This window comes from Medicago sativa, chromosome 4, assembly GCF_051527215.1.
Source record: "Medicago sativa cultivar Bolivia chromosome 4, Bolivia_mono, whole genome shotgun sequence".
NCBI lineage: Eukaryota > Viridiplantae > Streptophyta > Magnoliopsida > Fabales > Fabaceae > Medicago > Medicago sativa.
Window position 1 is genome coordinate 76,773,119 of NC_140752.1, and position 22,924 is coordinate 76,796,042.

General features: G+C 33.0%; 3 protein-coding genes across 5 annotated transcripts; 2 read left to right on the forward strand and 1 right to left on the reverse strand.

Moving 5' to 3' along the window:
- Positions 1–270: 270 nt before the first annotated feature.
- Positions 271–3,079, reverse strand: LOC146932061 (U-box domain-containing protein 11-like). The gene is made up of 4 exons (XM_085703664.1): positions 2,724–3,079; positions 2,228–2,344; positions 1,682–2,116; positions 271–1,581 (listed from the first exon to the last, which is right to left on the reverse strand). Exons 1-4 carry the CDS (start codon positions 3,057–3,059, stop codon positions 511–513), a joined length of 1,959 nt encoding a protein of 652 aa, XP_085559790.1. The 5' UTR covers positions 3,060–3,079; the 3' UTR covers positions 271–510.
- A 7,370-nt stretch (positions 3,080–10,449) lies between these two features.
- On the forward strand, positions 10,450–13,623 carry LOC146932062 (transcription repressor MYB4-like). Of its 2 annotated transcripts, none has more exons than XM_085703666.1 (3): positions 10,450–10,634; positions 10,809–10,938; positions 13,138–13,623. In XM_085703666.1, exons 1-3 carry the CDS (start codon positions 10,538–10,540, stop codon positions 13,454–13,456), a joined length of 546 nt encoding a protein of 181 aa, XP_085559792.1. In that variant the 5' UTR covers positions 10,450–10,537; the 3' UTR covers positions 13,457–13,623. The 2 variants fall into 2 exon arrangements, with proteins under 2 accessions (XP_085559792.1, XP_085559791.1); XM_085703665.1 differs by having other exon boundaries at positions 10,452–10,670.
- A 5,115-nt stretch (positions 13,624–18,738) lies between these two features.
- LOC146932063 (transcription repressor MYB4-like) lies at positions 18,739–21,912 on the forward strand. Of its 2 annotated transcripts, none has more exons than XM_085703669.1 (3): positions 18,739–18,923; positions 19,098–19,227; positions 21,427–21,912. In XM_085703669.1, exons 1-3 carry the CDS (start codon positions 18,827–18,829, stop codon positions 21,743–21,745), a joined length of 546 nt encoding a protein of 181 aa, XP_085559795.1. In that variant the 5' UTR covers positions 18,739–18,826; the 3' UTR covers positions 21,746–21,912. The 2 variants fall into 2 exon arrangements, with proteins under 2 accessions (XP_085559795.1, XP_085559794.1); XM_085703668.1 differs by having other exon boundaries at positions 18,741–18,959.
- The last annotated feature ends 1,012 nt before the right edge of the window (positions 21,913–22,924 follow it).

A 22,924-nucleotide genomic window follows, 5' to 3' on the forward strand; every position in this document is an offset into this window, starting at 1 on the left:
ATCAATTGTGGATTCTGTAGACTCGTGTCCATAAATATTATTCTTCCACTTCAACCAAAAAAATATATTATTCTTCCACTGCTGTACTTTTATAATAGGATGCACATCTCAAATCTTAATCATTGATTTTTATGATTATTATAACAATGGTCCAAACCAATAGGGTCTGTGGTGGGTAAATATTTTGATGGTACCATGCTATATGCTTGAGAATCTCATCATACATGTAATATTTTCAACAAGACTAACAAATCAAGAGGAAAACAGAAATTTCTGTAAAAAATTCTTGAAGAAACAATATATATTAGTTGATAACTTTACACGCTGATACAGAGGTTGAAAAGGAACAATACAGGGAAAGAAGAAAAGAATTAACTGGATCAATGAGGCTGGCTTTCTTATTGCATCCTCAATTGATCTGATCAGTTTGCAAACCAATGTATGAAAAATTATGTCAAATAATCAGAGATAAATATATTAACTTTAAGGTTCTTTGCAGAACCTCGCATTTCAAAGCTGTTGTAATTTACGAAGATGCTCCAATAATGAAGTAGCCTTCCGTTTGGCTCGCTCTGTACCAGTTCTAGCCAGTTCCGAAAGAGGTATGACGGCACCAAGTCTACTGATACAGGAGAGATTATCAGTATCCCTCTTGCACAAAGCAAGTAAAATGGCAGCTGCGTTCTCTTTGTTGCGAGGCAATCCAGTCCTCAAAAGATCTATTAAAACTGGTATAGTGCTGGCTTTTACAATGGAAACCTTTGCCTCTTGATGGCTGGCAAGAACTGACATTATTGTAAGGGCTTCGTCAACCATTGATTTGCTTGAATCTGTGAGCATGTTCAACAGTGCTGTGATGATCCCTGCCCTTATGGCTCTGCCCTTGTTCCCTTGATATATACATAAATTGAACAAAGCTGTTGCTGCATCCTTCTTCCCTCTAAGACTTCCATTTTGGAGCAAATCTACCAAAGCAGATATAGCTCCTGAGGCTCCAATGATTATTTTGTTCTCATCCGCAAGTGAAAGGCTAAAAAGAGTTGCTGCCGCGTTTTCTCTTGCTTCCATGGTTCCAGCTCGGAGGACTTGAACAATGGATGGAATCGCACCAGCAAGCATAATAAGTCCCTTGTTGTTTTCATATATAGAAAGGTTGAGAATTGAAGTAACCGCGTTTTCTTGCGTCATTACATCTTCTGAAGTTAAAAGGTTGACTAAAACTGGAATTGCTCCAGCTTCAGCAATTAGTATCCTATTGTCAGTGCTTCTTTTGGACAGTGATCGAATTTCAGCAACAGCTGCTCTACACTCCTCAACTGACCTGCAGGAAAGCTTCCGGACGAGAGTTTCAATTGCTGCTATGTCACCTGTAACATCTCTGAACGATCCATCACTCTTTTTTATTTTTCCGTTGGTTAGTCCTGTAGGTTGCTCGATGTTGTGCTCTATACACCACTGAGAAACAAGACTCCTTAGAACATAATTTGGTGTAAGGGTCAAATGTTGGAGCCTCTGCTGAGTTTTTGGACAGGTTGTATTTCCACAATCGATCCATCTCTGTATGTAGGATCGCTCATATGTCTGCAGAAGAACATAAAAAATAATGAAACAAGGTTGGCTGAAAATTTTGCAGCAAAAATAAATGTGTTGTGTTATATGCCTCATCTAAAATGAACTTTACCTGACCAGTGGCCACAATAACGGGATCCCTCATTAGCTCCAACGATATAGGGCAAAGAAAATCTTCAGGAATTACAATTGCATCACGCTTTTTAACTTCAGGTAAATTCCCACTCCCAGAAATTTCTTGACTTTCAGGAGCAGTTTTAATCGATAAGGAAACCTCGGAAGAGGCATGGATACTCCTTGTTCTTTCCAACCGAGATCCTGCTGCAAACGGGTTGCAGCTTTTCCCTTCATTGCTTTTAGGAATGCTGCCTAGTTCCGATAGATTTTCAGGACAGCTATGTTGTTTATGCAATCCACTCACAGATTTTCCAAGAACCTGACTGATTTCTTGAGCCAGGGGCTGGGATGAATCAAAAGACGGCATTTTTGAAATCATAAACCCGTATTTATCCGTTGCTCGTCTCAATTGGTTTCTCACCAAATCCACCTAGAAAAGTAGACAATATCAGTAGATTCACTTAAAAGTAGTGTGTAGATAATACAGTATCGTCAATCCAAAAGGACAAAAAAAAAAAAACCACATTTAACCAAATTCTACCTGTTCTTTGACTTCTTCCGAGATATCCAAATCGTCATACGGTAAACTGCTTAATAATTTCTCCAATTTCCACGTCACGCGCTGAAACTGAAAGATAATCTTCCTGGCAGCTTCATCCTTAAATCAAGATATATCAAATTTCAGAGACGACATCCTTTTACAGATATACACGCCCGTACAAAATCCATCATTAGTAAAATTCCAAATTACACGGTCTCTTAGAAATTCAAAATCATCTCTATTTTTACAATATAAATAATTACCAATACATCCACAACATAGAGGAATACACACTGGAAAAAAAACTAACTAACTAACTTTGTACGATAATGTTTTTGTTTATTTATACAAACAAATCGAAACGGCAAGGACAAAATCTCAGTAAATCGTGGCAGCAATGTCGCAAAATGCAAGCATTGAATTATAGATCTAAATTACTCAAAATAATTGAACAAAACCACAGCCAAATAAAACGAGCTTAAGATCATAAACTTACAGAAGATGAATTTGAACTGAAATTCTTCGCTTCATGTAACAATCGTTTAGCAGATTGAAGAGCAAGCACTAGATCAGAGGACCACGAATCCTCTGAATTCGAAACCGTAACCGAAGAACTCGAAGCAGAATCGTTAGCCTTATTCAGCTCCCTAATCTCTTCGAACAAGTGAGTAAGAAGAGAGATCCGGCGAACTAGATCGGTGCAATCCTTCCTGAACATTGCATCGGCGGTGATGGAGGAAGAATCGGCTCCTCCTCCGGTGCACATTCCGGTGATGTCGTGAATTAAGCACAGGAGCTCCGGCGTGTTGTCTCCGGCGAACTCACCGGCCATTGTATTTGCTGGATTGTGGTGAAGTCAGAGAGAGTCTAATGAGGTTTTTGATGAGACTTATGGAGTTTTGACACGTAACGATAGTGCTGAATGAGTAATCACTCTAATAAATTAATCATTAATGTTAATGCTATTGTAATGAGTTCTTGGCTTCACGTTCTTCGGTTTTTCTTCTATCCGTTAAATACCTGTTAAATTAAATTAAATAAATTTTTGTTTGAATAAATTGAGTGTGCGAGGTTGTCCCATTATTTCTAACCCAACTAACAAAAATGGCAAAAAAAAAAATTGAGTAAACAAAAATGCCAAAATTGTTAAGCTGATATTACGACTGTGGTTCGAACTTGATACCTCCATTTTGTATGTGGCTTTATGATAGTAAAGCTATCTCGTTTATCTAAAAAAAAAAAAAAAGTGCGTGTGAGGCAACTACAAGTTTTGTTGGACTCGAATTGGTGATAGATACTCTTGATTAACGTTCATAGAGTCTTGAGGTTTGTTATGATTCTGATGAGCTTGGAGATTAACTCATCTAAAAATAAAATTTGTAAAAAAAAAACGAAGAAGAATTATAATTTTAACCGTGTTGTGTGTCTAAATATGGTTTAATCTAGAATAAATTTGTTCATTTCATTCAAGTGTTTTTAGTTAATACTTATCTGATACTAATTATTACATTTGATTTGACAAAAATTGATATATCTAATCTATTTTTGAATCAGATATATCAATTTTTGTTGATCTAAATATCTCTTATAAATATATAGATATGTCAACAAATGTCTTGGCGCAATTGTAAGAAATTTTCTACTAATAATATTGAATTGAATTTAAAAGAAGAAACAGAGGTTGATTAATTCCGTTTTTAGATAATTAGTTTAATCGGTTAATTAAAGAAAGAATTAATAGCGGGAAGCGAGAATCTCGGAGAGAAGTAGAAGTTGGAGATGATAATGAAAGAGAGAGAAAACAATTGGATACAGTTGGGTTTGGAATATTATGAATTGTAATGCAACCGACGACTGTTTTTCATTTTATTAATTTCTTTCTATTGGAATTTTGGATGACAGCATAGACATTTTCATGATAAAAATGGAAAATTGGAAGATTTGTGCCATCTGTGGACAAAGTATGTGTTGCCTATGTTTTTGGTAAAAAATAATTTTGTGTATAGGCAACAAGTATCTAACACGCTTATATGATTGAATTGAACACTGTCTCATGACTAATTGGTTACAAAAAAATTTCCTGATAAAAAGTTAAAAAATTCTATTTGATGCAATGAGAAAGTAATAATGAGTTTTATGTTAGTCGGACTTGTTCTTGTAATTTATTAATGTTTGAATTGATAATGCTATGAAAGGGTGTTTGAATGACATGATTCGAGTTTTTTCCGATCTATGAAGTCTAAAGACTCTAAAATTAGATATGTGTCTCTTTTGAATATCAATACTCCGTCTCAGCAGATGCTTAACATAGAAATATCAGAAAAATGAATAGTATAAAAATGGTAAGACAATGTTGTGAGATAGTGAAGAATGTACATGATACATTTTAAGATGGTGTGATTTTTTGAATTGGCGGAGTTGTCTTTTAATGAATCAGTCTTAGAAGTCGTATTTTTTTATGGATGATTGTAACGAGAGATATGATTTGGACAAAAACTTTGTACTTATCAAATAATCACTAAGTCGTTTCTATCATTTTCATAAATGCATTCAACCAAGATAGGCGACAACACCTATCTCATATTCAGTTTCACTCAATAAATTGAACCAAAGTCTCAGGTCGAAAATTGTAAAGAAAGTATGCAGAGAGCAAATTGATAGAAGTTTATGTGTGTATATTTGATTAATGAATCATAGGTTAATATACTGTACAAGTATTAACAGAAAAGCCAAACTAAAAGGAAGCTAAACTAATGTATAGGAAAACTAAACTAATAGATAGGAACAACAAGAATCAGTAGAAAATTGTAACTAATTATGAGACTATGTAGCATAGTCGATAACACTCCCCCTCAAGATGGGTTGTGTAAATTTGAAAGTCCCATCTTGGCCTTCAAGCGCTGAAACTGGTCTTTGCCCAAGGGTTTGGTGAGCAAGTCTGCAATTTGATTTGCTGAACTAACTTTCGCAATTGCAATCAGTCCTGATGAAATTTTTTCGCGGATAACATGACAATCAATCTCTATGTGTTTAGTACGCTCATGATACACTGGATTGGACGCAATATGTAGAGCAGATTGGTTGTCACAAAACAACGGTTGTTTCGTGCTCTTAGGTTTGTTCGGCTAGTGATGTGATAAACATGGAACACGAGTAAATTGCTTGATTGTCAAGTTTTACTAAATTTTGACTGATCCTAATACCTCCATGACCATCGTAGACCTCAATATACTTGATATAGATTTGTCTCACATGTATGTGGTTGTATTTCCACTCGCCTAACCTTCAATCGACCGAGGGAAGTTCTTCCAACCCTAAAGTAGTACTTGATAATCAAGAACGGATTGTGCATGAGCAAGATATGCCCAATGTAAGTAATATAAGTGTTGCCAAGTCAATTTTTGTCGATGGTAAAAATCCAAATCCCAATTATTCATGATAATAAATTCTTGCGAAGTTTTTGGAAGAGGAAATTAGGTTGATTGATGTAATAACATAACATTATCTCATTTGACGATACTGCAACTTTTTTTTTTTTGGTAGTGACGATACTGCAACTAAAGATGAGTTAACTTTGGATACATTAAAATCACATCACAAAGTTGTAAAAGAATTACATTTATTTTATAAAAAAGAGAGTATGATTTTAATAAAAGAAAAACAAGAATATAATTCAAAATTTTCTCAATACAAATGATATTAATATTCTCCTAGTTGAAAGAAGAAAACAAACCTTGCATCCACCAAATTTCTCGCCATTGATTAATCACTATTACATGATATGGTTAATACTTAGTTATAAACAATTTTATTTTAAAAAACTTAACTATAGTTTTGATCCTCCTAATTTACCATGCCGACGAAAATAGTCATTTTTTTTAAGATTAAATACTTTGTTCCTAAAAAAAAGTATCACATTTGTTGCAATTTTGATCCAAACTTAAATTTTATACTCGAAAGTTGTGATATGACATGTTTTTTTATGTATGTCAATGTCAAAGAAAATTATACACTAAGCTTCCCTAACCTTTGAGAGTTAGCTTTCCCCCGTGTGTAAGCAACATTTGTCTCTCGTTTTTCTCTGCAATATCTGTTATTATGACTTTGGTTGATGGCTATATTGATTTGATTATTAAAATTAAAATGCACCAAGAAAAGAAGAGAAAGGATAAGGATATATGCAAAGTCGATTTGCCAACCTGTAAAGCCGTCTTGTTTGTCATCTTGTAGCTATCCAAAGAAAAAGATGGTCGAAGGAAACAAGCTTTCTTGTATACGATAAATATAAAAAAAAATAGTTTTTATTTATTTCTTATTTACAAAATCTAGATATCCCAATGCTGCAGGCGGAATGATAAGGGAGAGACTGTTAGTTGGAAGCCATTATCTCATTTTTTTTTTATCCTTATAAAAGTATTAAAATTCATTTTTAGTTCATATAAAAAATTTCAATAAGTTTTAGCTTCTAAATATTTTTGGTCACGATTTTTGATCCTCACATTTTTAATGATTTCTTTTACAGAGATGTTTTGAATATTATAACAATCTTTCACACAAAAATTTAGATTTTTTTTAGCAAAATATGAATTAAATATGAATGTTTAAATGCTAATAACTAAAAAATATAGAATATTTTAACAAAATATGTATGTTTATATGCATATTCTATTTTGACAGGGGCGAGGGTTGTTGGTGTATGGTACCACGACTTTTAATTGGATTTGGGGCTTTTGTTTTCGTTGTGGTCGGTATGTGGAGGTTAGGGATGAGAATAGGCCAGACCGACCTACAGGGGCCTACGACCTAGCCTACGACAGGCCAGATCAGGCCAAACTTTTTTCTTAAATAGAGAAGGCCTAGGCTTTTTTAGAAGCCTATTTAGCTTAAAAGGTCAGGCTGGAGGCCATTCAAAAAGCCTCTTAGGCCTATTAGGCCGGTCTATTTAAGTAAATATGGATAATTTTATTTATTATTATATTATATTTTGTACTTTGAATTAAAATAAAAATATGTTATATGTTTTAGTAATTTAAGCTTATTAGTCTACGTTATTTTTTTGCATATTTATATGTATTATTATAAACTAGAATTGAAATCTGATACAATATATAGTCAAATTCCCTAAAAATTCATGTTGATTATCAAAAGAGAGTTTAATCTAATTGATATATTAATTCGCTAGTCTATTTAAACTTAGATCACGTTGCTTATTTAAAGATGTTCATATGAAACAGGCTTTTAAACAGGCTAGCTAGTAGGCCGCATCAGACTTTCAGAAGGTCAGACTCAAGCCTAAAAAGTAAGCCTATGACAGGCCAGGCTTAGGCTTTCAAAAAAATTGGCAGGTCAGGCTCAGGCCTTGCAAAGCCGCTCGGCCTAACCTATTCCCATCCCTAATGGAGGTCTAGCGTTTGTGTTGTTCTTGTATTGAAGGGTTTGTTTGTTTTCGAGTGGAAGGCTATGGTGAGGGGTTGATACCGCTGCTGCTCATCAGATTTTTGTTATTGTTATGGATTTTGTTTGCTTGTTGTTTAAGAGTTTTTGGTAGATGCAGTGGGTTGCGGGGTGTTGGGTAGATTTTAATGGTCTTTTGGTGTTCGGTGTTGAGGTTTGGGCAATTGATGCTATGAGTTAGTGTTGTTTGGTTATTTTGTCATATTGTTTGTGCGTCTTTGGTAGCTCTTTGTAGCTTTTTCTTTTCTTGTCTTTGTTTGTCTTGAACAGAGGTTTGTTATCAATCAATAACTTTAGGATTTAAAAAAAAAAACTTAAAAATCATATTTAATTCATCATTTGTTAAAAAAAAACTTTTGCAAGTTAAATTTCTATAATGTAGTAAATCTGATTGCAAAAAGTTATTCAAAATTTCAAAGGATATACATGCATTTACTTAAAAGTAAAGACCAAATGTGATGATGGGAAATATTTTAGGACTAAAACTTTATGAAAAGTTCTATAGGGATTAGAAAGTAAAATTTAAAATATTTAGCGCAACCAAAAACATGTTTTACCCCTTTTTTTTTACCCTAATTGATTTAGAAACTGTTCATAAACTAGACAAAACATGTAGTAAGAGATTTGACAAAGACTTGATTTCATGTCCTTCGTTGAATTAAGAGACAATTTTTGTCCAGACTATCAAAATATTCTTTTTTATTTTCTAATGTAAAAAATATTATCTCTCCAATATAAAAGATATTATCTCTCTATTTCTCGAGTATAGTTTTATCATATACTATTCTACTATGGGAAATGATAGATACAGTGACAAAATTTATCAAGAAAATTTTAAAACAGTGTATTTGCTCACACATTTCCTTAATTACACACCATTACCTCCCTTGATTTCCGCCAAATAACAAATTTAATTGGTTGAAACCTTTTCTTGATAAATTCTTGATAAAAACTCTCTAGATAAATAGCAATGCTCATATAATATTTACTGTTTTGTGAATCAAACAAACTCTTAAAGTTTATAGCTAGTAATGACATTGCAATAAACAAATGGGTTTTGAAAGGGTCTATTGCTTTGTAAGGGACTACTTTGTTTAAACTTTCTCTCATAGGCATGTTTCTGTCGATTTGTCTCGGATCCTTGGATGCTGATTACTTTTTTAAAGTAAAGGGAGGAAATACAACAAGACAAAAAAATAAAAAATACAGACGAGGATGTGTAATGTTTACCAAAGCATGACTACATTGAGGAAGACAATTCTTACAAATCTTCATGGAGACATTCGAGGTAGCACATGCATATGTGACTGGCAAGCCGATCTGCATAGTCATTGCATTCTCTAAAAGAGTATGACAAAAGAAGAAATCCAATTCTGAAATTGTCAAATCTCTTTGATGAAAGGGTGGTTGAGAGAAGTTCCTTAAACATCCAAGCACACAATTGTAGAGAGTCTGACTCAATAACAACATTGTTGAACCCTTGAGCCATTGCTAAGCGAATCAACATAGGAGTGCATTTGACTAAGACATTGCTTGTTAGTCCCCATGTCATTTTTTTAAACTCGATATCAAGTTCAAAGACAGACTAATTCAAAAAATTCAATTTCATTGTCCACTTGTAAGACTCTGTTCAAAACCAGAGCATAGCATAGCTCCCACTTGTTATTATTAAACACTATATCATTTACAAACTTCCAAATAAAACCACATGTTACTATAATATAAACAAAAGAAGTGACAAACTTATATCAAGTTCTCAAACTTATATTTTTCTTTTAATAAATAATCTTCATCTCTTGGTTTCTAATAACCTCACTTAGGGATAGAAACAAGACTTTCCTCTTAAAAGTAATAAGCCCCATCTCAGAAATGTGTTTAGAGCAATGGAGACGTTGTTCGCCATACTCATTGGGTTACTATGATGTCCCCTTTACGTTCTCCAATAATCTTATAATTATTTTATTTTATAAAAAAAATAGAATCTTGTTAAAGAACCGACTAATTTGAAAGATCATTCTCACCATCTAGAGCAATTCTTACATGGGTAAAAACTCAAATTAAATTTATTTGGGCGCACACACACAAATGTAAGAAACTAAAAGAGAAATTATTTAGAACAATTCTTACATGGGTACAAACTCAAATTAAATTTATTTGAGCGCACACATATGTCAAAAATTAAAAGAGAAATTATTAAGTCACATCATTTAAATCTATTCTCTTTTAATGTTTTATTTATTTTGTGTGTGTGCCCAAATAAATTAATTTGGGGCTGTGTTCAAGTTAAAATTTCCCCACCATATATTAGAGGGAGATTTGAAATAAAGTTAAAGTAAAACTATGCATAAACTAGAACACAGTGATTAACATCGAAAGGATTTAAATATGAGAAGTTGATATGAACACACCCCAAAATTTTAAGTCCTTACCACTAAACCCCCATATGAGTTTCTAGTTATCTTATAGTTAAAACATCAATAATTATTTTATTTTTTAAGATGAAATCACTTGTACCGGGAATTAGTTAGAGACAAAAACATCAATATATATAGATACATGTGTAATGTACATCTTATCTCTGTGGATATATATATAGATATATAGATTACTTGCACTAGATGCACACTTGCACGTACTCTGAATTGAAGGTATAGTTGTGAGTCACGCACGCATAAACCACCAGTCAAAGTCAACTCTTTAGATCAGATTTAATATCCGAACTACCAACCAATTACCAACCTAGTATATAAATGCATGCATAATTTCCTTTCCCCTTATTATATCAATTTCATCTTAGAACCCTCAAGCTTCACTCTCTATCTCTCCCCCTTATCATTTCTTTCAGATTTACATAGAATGAGGAAGCCTAGCTGTGATATCAAATTAGACAAGAACAAAGGAACTTGGACCAAACAAGAAGACCAAAAACTCATAGATTATATAAACAAACACGGTGAGGTTTGTTGGAGTACAATCCCTCAAGCTGCAGGTATATATATATATATTTGTATGATGGAACTATTTGAAAGAACATCCCATGAATTCACAATGTAACAACACATGCATATGCATGATATATTTAAACCTCACCACACATTAAATGATTTGGTTTGATGTATTTGATTAGGTTTACTTCGGTGTGGTAAAAGTTGTAGGCTGAGATGGACGAACTATCTACGACCAGACCTTAAAAGAGGCAACTTTGCTGAAGATGAAGAAGATCTCATCATCAAGCTTCATGCCCTTCTAGGCAATCGGTACGAATTTATTATGATTATGTGCCATGAATCCAACTTTATTAGATGCGCTTTTGATGACACACAAAAAGTTCAACGGTATTTTCTTTTTTTATCATATTTAAATGCTATAAGGTAGTCCATCCATCGTATGAAAAAATTGAATCAACAAAATATTAAACTACATACATCGATTTTTGTTGACTCTAAATAGATCAACTTTTGTTGATCCAATTTTTTATATATAGATTCCGAGCGGTAGTACATATTATGGAAAATACTTGTATGATCGCAATTATTTAGACACACCATTTAGACACAAGAATAAATATCATTTAGTTTTTTTTAAAAAAGAATTACATGATTTAATTCTAAACATGTATGTCTAATTAATCGTGACCATGCAATACTCCCTCCCACAGTATTTCCATCACAAAATTGATGAATTGCAATGTGGTACTTTTTGAATGGATGAAAAGTTGTAGGTTCTGTGTTTGCTGAGGGAAAGTGATAAATAAATTCAATCACATGTATTGATAAGTCAAGTGTGAAAAAAGTCTCACATTAAATGAAAATATGGATGTTCAATACAATATAAGTGAGATGACTTATATACTCAATGTTTTAAGGGTTTAAGTGAAGATGTGATGTCCACATAAAGTGAGTCGGTCAAACCATCATTATGATACCATTTTTGGGTCATAAAGGAGTTTGAGAGATCAATGGATCGACACGTTGAGCTTTGAGCAACCACAAAAGCAGAATTTGACACCACATCTTCCATTGAGACCTTAAGTCATTTAGTATATATAGTGTCTCCATATCATGCGATCATGGAGCATTGTTGTTCCAGACACTCCCCAAACTTTCCAACAAATGGTGTCAAAGCCACAAAATTCTGCTTGGTGTGAGAACATGAGTGGGATCTTAGTGCTGCTCATCGGGTCTAGTGATGTGGGTAACTCACTTGAGGTGGGGTGGGGGTGGGGGGTGGGAGGGGACAAGAGGTTGTTGAAATTCAAGTGTGAGTGATTAGTCACACGTCAACTTGGAATTGATGAAATGTTGAATATATATGAGAGGATATTCATATACCTAATTTTAGGTTGAGATGTGGTGCCAAATTCTAATCTTGTGGTTGCTTAAAGCTCAACATGATGATCTCTCAGACCCCTTATAACCCAATTGTGGTATCAAAGATAATGGTTTGATTGACTCCTTGTACCGAAAGTCATTCTGACCAAGGTGTTCAAGCGGCGTATCCCGTTGATGGAGTACAACGGCGGTGCAAGTAAATCTAGATGAAAAAGCTTCTGGTTGAGGGGTGCGTACCCAACTTAGTGATGAACTTGCACTTTAGGGAGAGATTGTTGGTATATCAAGTGTGAGTAAGAGACTCACATTAGATGAAAAAATGAATGTCGAACACTTTATAAATGAAATAACTCATATATCCAATGTCTTAAAGTTTTGAGTGGTCGCAATGTGTTCAATAACATTTGTGTGGTCGCTCAAAATCCAATGTAATGATCCTCTGAACCCCCTCGTGATCCAACACCATGGTGTGTATTGTTTCCTGATTGCTGCTAAAAAAGATTAAATTAGGGTGGAAAATTAGAGAGGGAAAATGACAAATCCCTTTCCATATGTGTTACTAAATTTTGTGACAAAGGAATTTTATTTTTCTGTAATTAATTTTATGGGTAGTTTCATTTTGTTTATTTAGCAAGAAGTGGTATTTTTTATAAAGACAAACATTAGTTGTTAGCAAATTTGTTTTCGTATGTTTGATTCTACTATTGTAGGTGTCAAAAATTAATATTAGAGGTTGTATAATTGATTTTGATATGTTTGAATATTTTTCGGTAGAATTTATTATAATATGAAGGTAGAATTTGTAGTTTTTGACTTCAAACATAATTTTTAACTTGCACTAAAATTTATTGTTCAACTCACTTTTACAATTACGTAATCAAAGATAAATCATTTTACATGATATAGAGATAATAATCAAGTAATTGAGTTCAAATGGTAAATGAGCTTCACTAAGAATGAATCAATTCCTAAGTGGTAATTGAGCTCAATTGCTTGGTCACTCAAATAAATTAGTCGCCAAGAAACCAAACACCCACTTCATAATTAGAGTTTAGAGATCAGTGTACTGTGTACATCTTTTGCTTATATAATGATTATTAATTATTGAATATGATTCATGTATAGGTGGTCACTAATTGCTGGGAGGTTGCCTGGACGTACGGATAATGAAGTTAAGAACTTTTGGAACTCTCATATAAGAAAAAAATTGATTAGGAAGGGTATTGATCCAAATAATCACGGTTTAAACCACAAAATCCCTCCCCTTCAAAATCCAGTCATGTCTAATAGCTCAAAATCCTTTGGCTTGAAAGACATTATTAGGAAGAATTGGACAAATAAAACCCATGTTGAAAATTATGGTGAAGTACTCTCAAATGCTGCAAAAGGCAAGGATGACTCATATGACCTAATGTTGGATTTAAACCTTGATCTCTCACTATGAACATTCCTTCACCATCACCTATAGTGTATTGCTGAAAACAATATAAAACTAATTGATTGTAAATTTAAATCATTGATCAAACTTCATTTTGCTTCCCCTTCATAATAAGCATCAAAATATTTTTTATTTGTAAATAAAATTTTATATGCATCGTTTGAAAGGCTTTAGATGCTGTATATGGCCCAGACGACTCTACTCTAATGTTTTCAATTACATCATCTAAACATACTCTAAGTTTTTGTTTCCATGTGTTTATAACCCAACAAATCGTCTTTCTTGATTACTTCATTTAGATTAAGATCATGGGATTTTTTTTTTAAACGAAGGGAACATGAATATGTTGTAACCAAATTTCATGTTTAATAAACTAACGATCCCTTTCCTAAAAAAATCCTTACGATCCCTCTTATTGAGATATCTATGTGGTTGATTCCACCTTGTTCAAACAAGTAGTAGGATCCTTATGATGATAACCAAATTTATGAATGACCCCTTGATGAAGTCACATCTATTAGTTGTAAAACGAGTACTGATATTTGTGATAGGAACAAACATATATGGATTATCTTTTCATGAGAAGCAAAAAGAATTGATAGGATACTCAAACTCGTATTAGTTTGGAGATAAGAATATAGAAGGAACACTTTTGGTTACTTGTTTAAGCTTCAAGGAGCATCAATCTCTTGGTGTTCTAAGAAACAACCGGTTACAACTTTATCATCTTGTGAAACCGAGTACATAGTAAGCTCATATGCAGCATTTCATGCAATTTGGTTGGATTCATTATTAAAATTTAAAGGAGCTAAATTGTGAAGTAAATAATGCTATATTTCTCTCTGAATCTCTCGATCATTTGGTTGTTGTGCTAACACTTGCTCAATATAAATTTAAGGTTTAAATGTGTCATCGGTCCCTGCACTTTCATCAGATTTTGGTATTGGTCCCTGTACTTTTTTTTGTTTGGCATTGATCCCTGCACTTTGTAAAAATATTGGTATTGGTCCCTCTGTTAACTTTCTGTTAAAAAAAAAAAAACACAAAACTAACGGAGTGCCACATGGCCCAATAATTTCACGCCACGTGGCACCAATATCAATATTTTTACAAAGTGCAGGGACCAATACCAATATTTTTACAAAGTGCAAGGACCAATACCAATAGTTTTGTGTTTTTTTTAACAGAAAGTTAACAGAGGGACCAATACCAATATTTTTACAAAGTGCAGGGACCAATTCCAAACAAAAAAAGTGTAGGGACCAATGCCAAAATCTGATAAAAGTGCAGGGACTAAAAACATATTTTAGCCTAAATTTAATTTCTACTATTCACTTTCTATATAAGACTTGTTGAATTTTGAGTAACTTTTTTTATAAGACTTACAATTGTTGTACAACTAGTGTGTTAACCCGTGCAATGCACGGGTGATAGACTATATTTTCTTAATCTTAAATTGTTTTATTTTTTTTAATTATCAATGAAAATTATTTATCCCGTGAATTTTTAAATATTCCCGTATTTTTTGTTAAAAATAATGTTAGTATTTTTTTGCCGCAATGATGACAAATATGTGTCACATGTATTTATGTTTATCAGTGGTAAATATATGGCCCGTGTTTTTACGTATAAATGAAAAATATATTTATGGGTTTCAGTTCATCGTCGATGAAGCGCCACAACGGCTGTCCTTTTAGAGTCTTGGTGTGTGTTGATTCTATTGTGGTCATTGGTTTCGTTCAACGATGTCGTTGTCTTGTAGAGCTATGGTGTTGACGCGATTATGAGTTAGTCTCGGTCTGGTTTTTGCTATTTTTTTCATTTTTGTTTATTTGTGTTTGTTTTTGTTTTGTTTCGTGGAAATGAAGATGGTTAGTGACTTTGTTTCGGCTCTGTGATTTTGTCTGAAAATCATGAATCTCGTTTTCTGGATTGAAGGTATGGGTTCTTTAGTTTTGACGTTGTTCTGTTGGATGCATGTTTGGATTCAACATAACTGGTTTTATCCTGATGTTGGTCGAAATGGCTAGGTGCGTAGATGCTCCGTGTTGACGGTAGTACTCGTTCATCATACCTAAAATATTGTATCCGTCGTGGTTGCTTCTTGCATCGTTGGTGGACAGTGGTCGATTTATGTCGTTTGTTCATCCCTTGATCTGGACTGCGACTGAAGTTTCAAGACCACTGCGACTTTGTGGATTCGGTTCGTAATTGATTGTTTTGACTCAAAAGGGCATTTATGGTCTTCTGATACTTTGAAGATAATTGTTGGAACTTGGGTCGTTTCTGTGTTGGCAGACAATCGTTGGATTGTCGCGCCCCTACGGAGGTTCGCTAATTTGTACGTGGTAATGGTTGTTTAGGTCTGTTCTTTTTTATTACCATTTTTGTACTGAATAGTTGGGTTCTGCTTTTGTGGTTTACTGGGTCAGGTCGTTGGCCCCCAACCCAAGTCTTATATTTCCTTCTCTTGATAAAAACTTGTCCTGTATATTTTTCTATTTATCTGGTTTTTGGTAAACACAATGACAAACATATAGTTTTATTGAAAAATAATAGTAGTCTCTTGTTTATTTCAAAGATATTTATTATAATAGAAAAATGCTTTCCCTCGATGTTTTTTATTATTTTTTATATTTAACAGTAATGATATTTATCTCTTATTTTTTAGTTTCTTATTTTGACAAAAAAAATTCATATGCAAGAAGCAATGTAGTCATTTGAGATTGTAATTTTTCAATCAATGCAAAATATATCTTATAAATAAAAAAAAATCTATTTTTGCAGATTTGAAATTTTATAATTCTAGTTTTTTAATTTTGAAATTATGTCATTTTATATAATTATTTATTTAGATTATTTTTCAAAATTTTGTTGTTGAAGATTTTTGTTTGATTGTTGGTTATAATTTGTTACTTTAGTATGTCATAAATGGTGTCATTAAAAAAAAGGTTTGTCTTAAATGGCGTAATTGGACTATGACTTTTATGCTTCAACCTTACATTGCCACATGTAACTTTTCTTTTAAATTTGATTTGGATATGCCATGTGTATTGTTCATTTTAAACATTCTCAAATGTATGTATAGAGGATAGAGGATGTTTGTCTTAAATGGTGTAATTGGACTATGACTTTTATGCTTCAACCTTACATTGCCACATGTAACTTTTCTTTTAAATTTGATTTGGATATGCCATGTGTATTGTTCATTTTAAACATTCTCAAATGTATGTATAGAGGATGTATAGGGGATGAGGTTTCGTGCCACTACATTCGCTCGATTGTAGCGCCCCTACGTGTGTTCGCTGGATTGTACGTGGAAATGGTTGTTTACGACAATTCTCTTTTATTACCATTTTTGTACTGAATTGTTGGGTTTTGCTTTAGTGGTTTATTAGGTCAGGTCGTTGGCCCCCAACCCAACTCTTGTATTTCCTTCTCTTGATAAAATCTTGTCCCGTATATTTTTCTATTTATCAATGACAAACATATAGTTTTATCGAAAAATATTAGTCTCTTGTTTATTTCAAAGATATTTATTATAATAGAAAAATGATTTCCCTCGATTTTTTTTATATTTAACAGTAATGATATTTATCTCGTATTTTTTAGTTTCTTATTTTGACAAAAAAAAATTCATATGCAAGAAGCAATGTAGTCATTTGAGATTGTAATTTTTCAATCAATGCAAAATATATCTTACAAATAAAAAAAAATCTATTTTTTCAGATTTGAAATTTTATAATTCTAGTTTTTTAATTTTGAAATTATGTCATTTTATATAATTATTTATTTAGATTATTTTTCAAAATTTTGAAACCTTGTGACTGGCAAGCCGATCTGCATAGTCATTGCATTCTCTAAAAGAGTATGACAAAAGAAGAAATCCAATTCTGAAATTGTCAAATCTCTTTGATGAAAGGGTGGTTGAGAGAAGTTCCTTAAACATCCAAGCACACAATTGTAGAGAGTCTGACTCAATAACAACATTGTTGAACCCTTGAGCCATTGCTAAGCGAATCAACATAGGAGTGCATTTGACTAAGACATTGCTTGTTAGTCCCCATGTCATTTTTTTAAACTCGATATCAAGTTCAAAGACAGACTAATTCAAAAAATTCAATTTCATTGTCCACTTGTAAGACTCTGTTCAAAACCAGAGCATAGCATAGCTCCCACTTGTTATTATTAAACACTATATCATTTACAAACTTCCAAATAAAACCACATGTTACTATAATATAAACAAAAGAAGTGACAAACTTATATCAAGTTCTCAAACTTATATTTTTCTTTTAATAAATAATCTTCATCTCTTGGTTTCTAATAACCTCACTTAGGGATAGAAACAAGACTTTCCTCTTAAAAGTAATAAGCCCCATCTCAGAAATGTGTTTAGAGCAATGGAGACGTTGTTCGCCATACTCATTGGGTTACTATGATGTCCCCTTTACGTTCTCCAATAATCTTATAATTATTTTATTTTATAAAAAAAATAGAATCTTGTTAAAGAACCGACTAATTTGAAAGATCATTCTCACCATCTAGAGCAATTCTTACATGGGTAAAAACTCAAATTAAATTTATTTGGGCGCACACACACAAATGTAAGAAACTAAAAGAGAAATTATTTAGAACAATTCTTACATGGGTACAAACTCAAATTAAATTTATTTGAGCGCACACATATGTCAAAAATTAAAAGAGAAATTATTAAGTCACATCATTTAAATCTATTCTCTTTTAATGTTTTATTTATTTTGTGTGTGTGCCCAAATAAATTAATTTGGGGCTGTGTTCAAGTTAAAATTTCCCCACCATATATTAGAGGGAGATTTGAAATAAAGTTAAAGTAAAACTATGCATAAACTAGAACACAGTGATTAACATCGAAAGGATTTAAATATGAGAATTTGATATGAACACACCCCAAAATTTTAAGTCCTTACCACTAAACCCCCATATGAGTTTCTAGTTATCTTATAGTTAAAACATCAATAATTATTTTATTTTTTAAGATGAAATCACTTGTACCGGGAATTAGTTAGAGACAAAAACATCAATATATATAGATACATGTGTAATGTACATCTTATCTCTGTGGATATATATATAGATATATAGATTACTTGCACTAGATGCACACTTGCACGTACTCTGAATTGAAGGTATAGTTGTGAGTCACGCACGCATAAACCACCAGTCAAAGTCAACTCTTTAGATCAGATTTAATATCCGAACTACCAACCAATTACCAACCTAGTATATAAATGCATGCATAATTTCCTTTCCCCTTATTATATCAATTTCATCTTAGAACCCTCAAGCTTCACTCTCTATCTCTCCCCCTTATCATTTCTTTCAGATTTACATAGAATGAGGAAGCCTAGCTGTGATATCAAATTAGACAAGAACAAAGGAACTTGGACCAAACAAGAAGACCAAAAACTCATAGATTATATAAACAAACACGGTGAGGTTTGTTGGAGTACAATCCCTCAAGCTGCAGGTATATATATATATATTTGTATGATGGAACTATTTGAAAGAACATCCCATGAATTCACAATGTAACAACACATGCATATGCATGATATATTTAAACCTCACCACACATTAAATGATTTGGTTTGATGTATTTGATTAGGTTTACTTCGGTGTGGTAAAAGTTGTAGGCTGAGATGGACGAACTATCTACGACCAGACCTTAAAAGAGGCAACTTTGCTGAAGATGAAGAAGATCTCATCATCAAGCTTCATGCCCTTCTAGGCAATCGGTACGAATTTATTATGATTATGTGCCATGAATCCAACTTTATTAGATGCGCTTTTGATGACACACAAAAAGTTCAACGGTATTTTCTTTTTTTATCATATTTAAATGCTATAAGGTAGTCCATCCATCGTATGAAAAAATTGAATCAACAAAATATTAAACTACATACATCGATTTTTGTTGACTCTAAATAGATCAACTTTTGTTGATCCAATTTTTTATATATAGATTCCGAGCGGTAGTACATATTATGGAAAATACTTGTATGATCGCAATTATTTAGACACACCATTTAGACACAAGAATAAATATCATTTAGTTTTTTTTAAAAAAGAATTACATGATTTAATTCTAAACATGTATGTCTAATTAATCGTGACCATGCAATACTCCCTCCCACAGTATTTCCATCACAAAATTGATGAATTGCAATGTGGTACTTTTTGAATGGATGAAAAGTTGTAGGTTCTGTGTTTGCTGAGGGAAAGTGATAAATAAATTCAATCACATGTATTGATAAGTCAAGTGTGAAAAAAGTCTCACATTAAATGAAAATATGGATGTTCAATACAATATAAGTGAGATGACTTATATACTCAATGTTTTAAGGGTTTAAGTGAAGATGTGATGTCCACATAAAGTGAGTCGGTCAAACCATCATTATGATACCATTTTTGGGTCATAAAGGAGTTTGAGAGATCAATGGATCGACACGTTGAGCTTTGAGCAACCACAAAAGCAGAATTTGACACCACATCTTCCATTGAGACCTTAAGTCATTTAGTATATATAGTGTCTCCATATCATGCGATCATGGAGCATTGTTGTTCCAGACACTCCCCAAACTTTCCAACAAATGGTGTCAAAGCCACAAAATTCTGCTTGGTGTGAGAACATGAGTGGGATCTTAGTGCTGCTCATCGGGTCTAGTGATGTGGGTAACTCACTTGAGGTGGGGTGGGGGTGGGGGGTGGGAGGGGACAAGAGGTTGTTGAAATTCAAGTGTGAGTGATTAGTCACACGTCAACTTGGAATTGATGAAATGTTGAATATATATGAGAGGATATTCATATACCTAATTTTAGGTTGAGATGTGGTGCCAAATTCTAATCTTGTGGTTGCTTAAAGCTCAACATGATGATCTCTCAGACCCCTTATAACCCAATTGTGGTATCAAAGATAATGGTTTGATTGACTCCTTGTACCGAAAGTCATTCTGACCAAGGTGTTCAAGCGGCGTATCCCGTTGATGGAGTACAACGGCGGTGCAAGTAAATCTAGATGAAAAAGCTTCTGGTTGAGGGGTGCGTACCCAACTTAGTGATGAACTTGCACTTTAGGGAGAGATTGTTGGTATATCAAGTGTGAGTAAGAGACTCACATTAGATGAAAAAATGAATGTCGAACACTTTATAAATGAAATAACTCATATATCCAATGTCTTAAAGTTTTGAGTGGTCGCAATGTGTTCAATAACATTTGTGTGGTCGCTCAAAATCCAATGTAATGATCCTCTGAACCCCCTCGTGATCCAACACCATGGTGTGTATTGTTTCCTGATTGCTGCTAAAAAAGATTAAATTAGGGTGGAAAATTAGAGAGGGAAAATGACAAATCCCTTTCCATATGTGTTACTAAATTTTGTGACAAAGGAATTTTATTTTTCTGTAATTAATTTTATGGGTAGTTTCATTTTGTTTATTTAGCAAGAAGTGGTATTTTTTATAAAGACAAACATTAGTTGTTAGCAAATTTGTTTTCGTATGTTTGATTCTACTATTGTAGGTGTCAAAAATTAATATTAGAGGTTGTATAATTGATTTTGATATGTTTGAATATTTTTCGGTAGAATTTATTATAATATGAAGGTAGAATTTGTAGTTTTTGACTTCAAACATAATTTTTAACTTGCACTAAAATTTATTGTTCAACTCACTTTTACAATTACGTAATCAAAGATAAATCATTTTACATGATATAGAGATAATAATCAAGTAATTGAGTTCAAATGGTAAATGAGCTTCACTAAGAATGAATCAATTCCTAAGTGGTAATTGAGCTCAATTGCTTGGTCACTCAAATAAATTAGTCGCCAAGAAACCAAACACCCACTTCATAATTAGAGTTTAGAGATCAGTGTACTGTGTACATCTTTTGCTTATATAATGATTATTAATTATTGAATATGATTCATGTATAGGTGGTCACTAATTGCTGGGAGGTTGCCTGGACGTACGGATAATGAAGTTAAGAACTTTTGGAACTCTCATATAAGAAAAAAATTGATTAGGAAGGGTATTGATCCAAATAATCACGGTTTAAACCACAAAATCCCTCCCCTTCAAAATCCAGTCATGTCTAATAGCTCAAAATCCTTTGGCTTGAAAGACATTATTAGGAAGAATTGGACAAATAAAACCCATGTTGAAAATTATGGTGAAGTACTCTCAAATGCTGCAAAAGGCAAGGATGACTCATATGACCTAATGTTGGATTTAAACCTTGATCTCTCACTATGAACATTCCTTCACCATCACCTATAGTGTATTGCTGAAAACAATATAAAACTAATTGATTGTAAATTTAAATCATTGATCAAACTTCATTTTGCTTCCCCTTCATAATAAGCATCAAAATATTTTTTATTTGTAAATAAAATTTTATATGCATCGTTTGAAAGGCTTTAGATGCTGTATATGGCCCAGACGACTCTACTCTAATGTTTTCAATTACATCATCTAAACATACTCTAAGTTTTTGTTTCCATGTGTTTATAACCCAACAAATCGTCTTTCTTGATTACTTCATTTAGATTAAGATCATGGGATTTTTTTTTTAAACGAAGGGAACATGAATATGTTGTAACCAAATTTCATGTTTAATAAACTAACGATCCCTTTCCTAAAAAAATCCTTACGATCCCTCTTATTGAGATATCTATGTGGTTGATTCCACCTTGTTCAAACAAGTAGTAGGATCCTTATGATGATAACCAAATTTATGAATGACCCCTTGATGAAGTCACATCTATTAGTTGTAAAACGAGTACTGATATTTGTGATAGGAACAAACATATATGGATTATCGTTTCATGAGAAGCAAAAAGAATTGATAGGATACTCAAACTCGTATTAGTTTGGAGATAAGAATATAGAAGGAACACTTTTGGTTACTTGTTTAAGCTTCAAGGAGCATCAATCTCTTGGTGTTCTAAGAAACAACCGGTTACAACTTTATCATCTTGTGAAACCGAGTACATAGTAAGCTCATATGCAGCATTTCATGCAATTTGGTTGGATTCATTATTAAAATTTAAAGGAGCTAAATTGTGAAGTAAATAATGCTATATTTCTCTCTGAATCTCTCGATCATTTGGTTGTTGTGCTAACACTTGCTCAATATAAATTTAGGGTTTAAATGTGTCATCGGTCCCTGCACTTTCATCAGATTTTGGTATTGGTCCCTGTACTTTTTTTTGTTTGGCATTGATCCCTGCACTTTGTAAAAATATTGGTATTGGTCCCTCTGTTAACTTTCTGTTAAAAAAAAAAACACAAAACTAACGGAGTGCCACATGGCCCAATAATTTCACGCCACGTGGCACCAATATCAATATTTTTACAAAGTGCAGGGACCAATACCAATATTTTTACAAAGTGCAAGGACCAATACCAATAGTTTTGTGTTTTTTTTAATAG

Coding starts and splice junctions, on each gene's coding strand:
- LOC146932063 (XM_085703668.1), top strand. CDS start 18,827: ATGAGGAAGCCTAGCTGTGATATCAAATTAGACAAGAACAAAGGAACT. Junction 18,960..19,097: donor TACAATCCCTCAAGCTGCAG/GTATATATATAT, acceptor GTATTTGATTAG/GTTTACTTCGGTGTGGTAAA. Junction 19,228..21,426: donor CATGCCCTTCTAGGCAATCG/GTACGAATTTAT, acceptor ATTCATGTATAG/GTGGTCACTAATTGCTGGGA.
- LOC146932062 (XM_085703665.1), top strand. CDS start 10,538: ATGAGGAAGCCTAGCTGTGATATCAAATTAGACAAGAACAAAGGAACT. Junction 10,671..10,808: donor TACAATCCCTCAAGCTGCAG/GTATATATATAT, acceptor GTATTTGATTAG/GTTTACTTCGGTGTGGTAAA. Junction 10,939..13,137: donor CATGCCCTTCTAGGCAATCG/GTACGAATTTAT, acceptor ATTCATGTATAG/GTGGTCACTAATTGCTGGGA.
- LOC146932061 (XM_085703664.1), bottom strand. CDS start 3,059: ATGGCCGGTGAGTTCGCCGGAGACAACACGCCGGAGCTCCTGTGCTTA. Junction 2,345..2,723: donor TCAGTTCAAATTCATCTTCT/GTAAGTTTATGA, acceptor TCTTGATTTAAG/GATGAAGCTGCCAGGAAGAT. Junction 1,582..1,681: donor TTATTGTGGCCACTGGTCAG/GTAAAGTTCATT, acceptor GTTCTTCTGCAG/ACATATGAGCGATCCTACAT.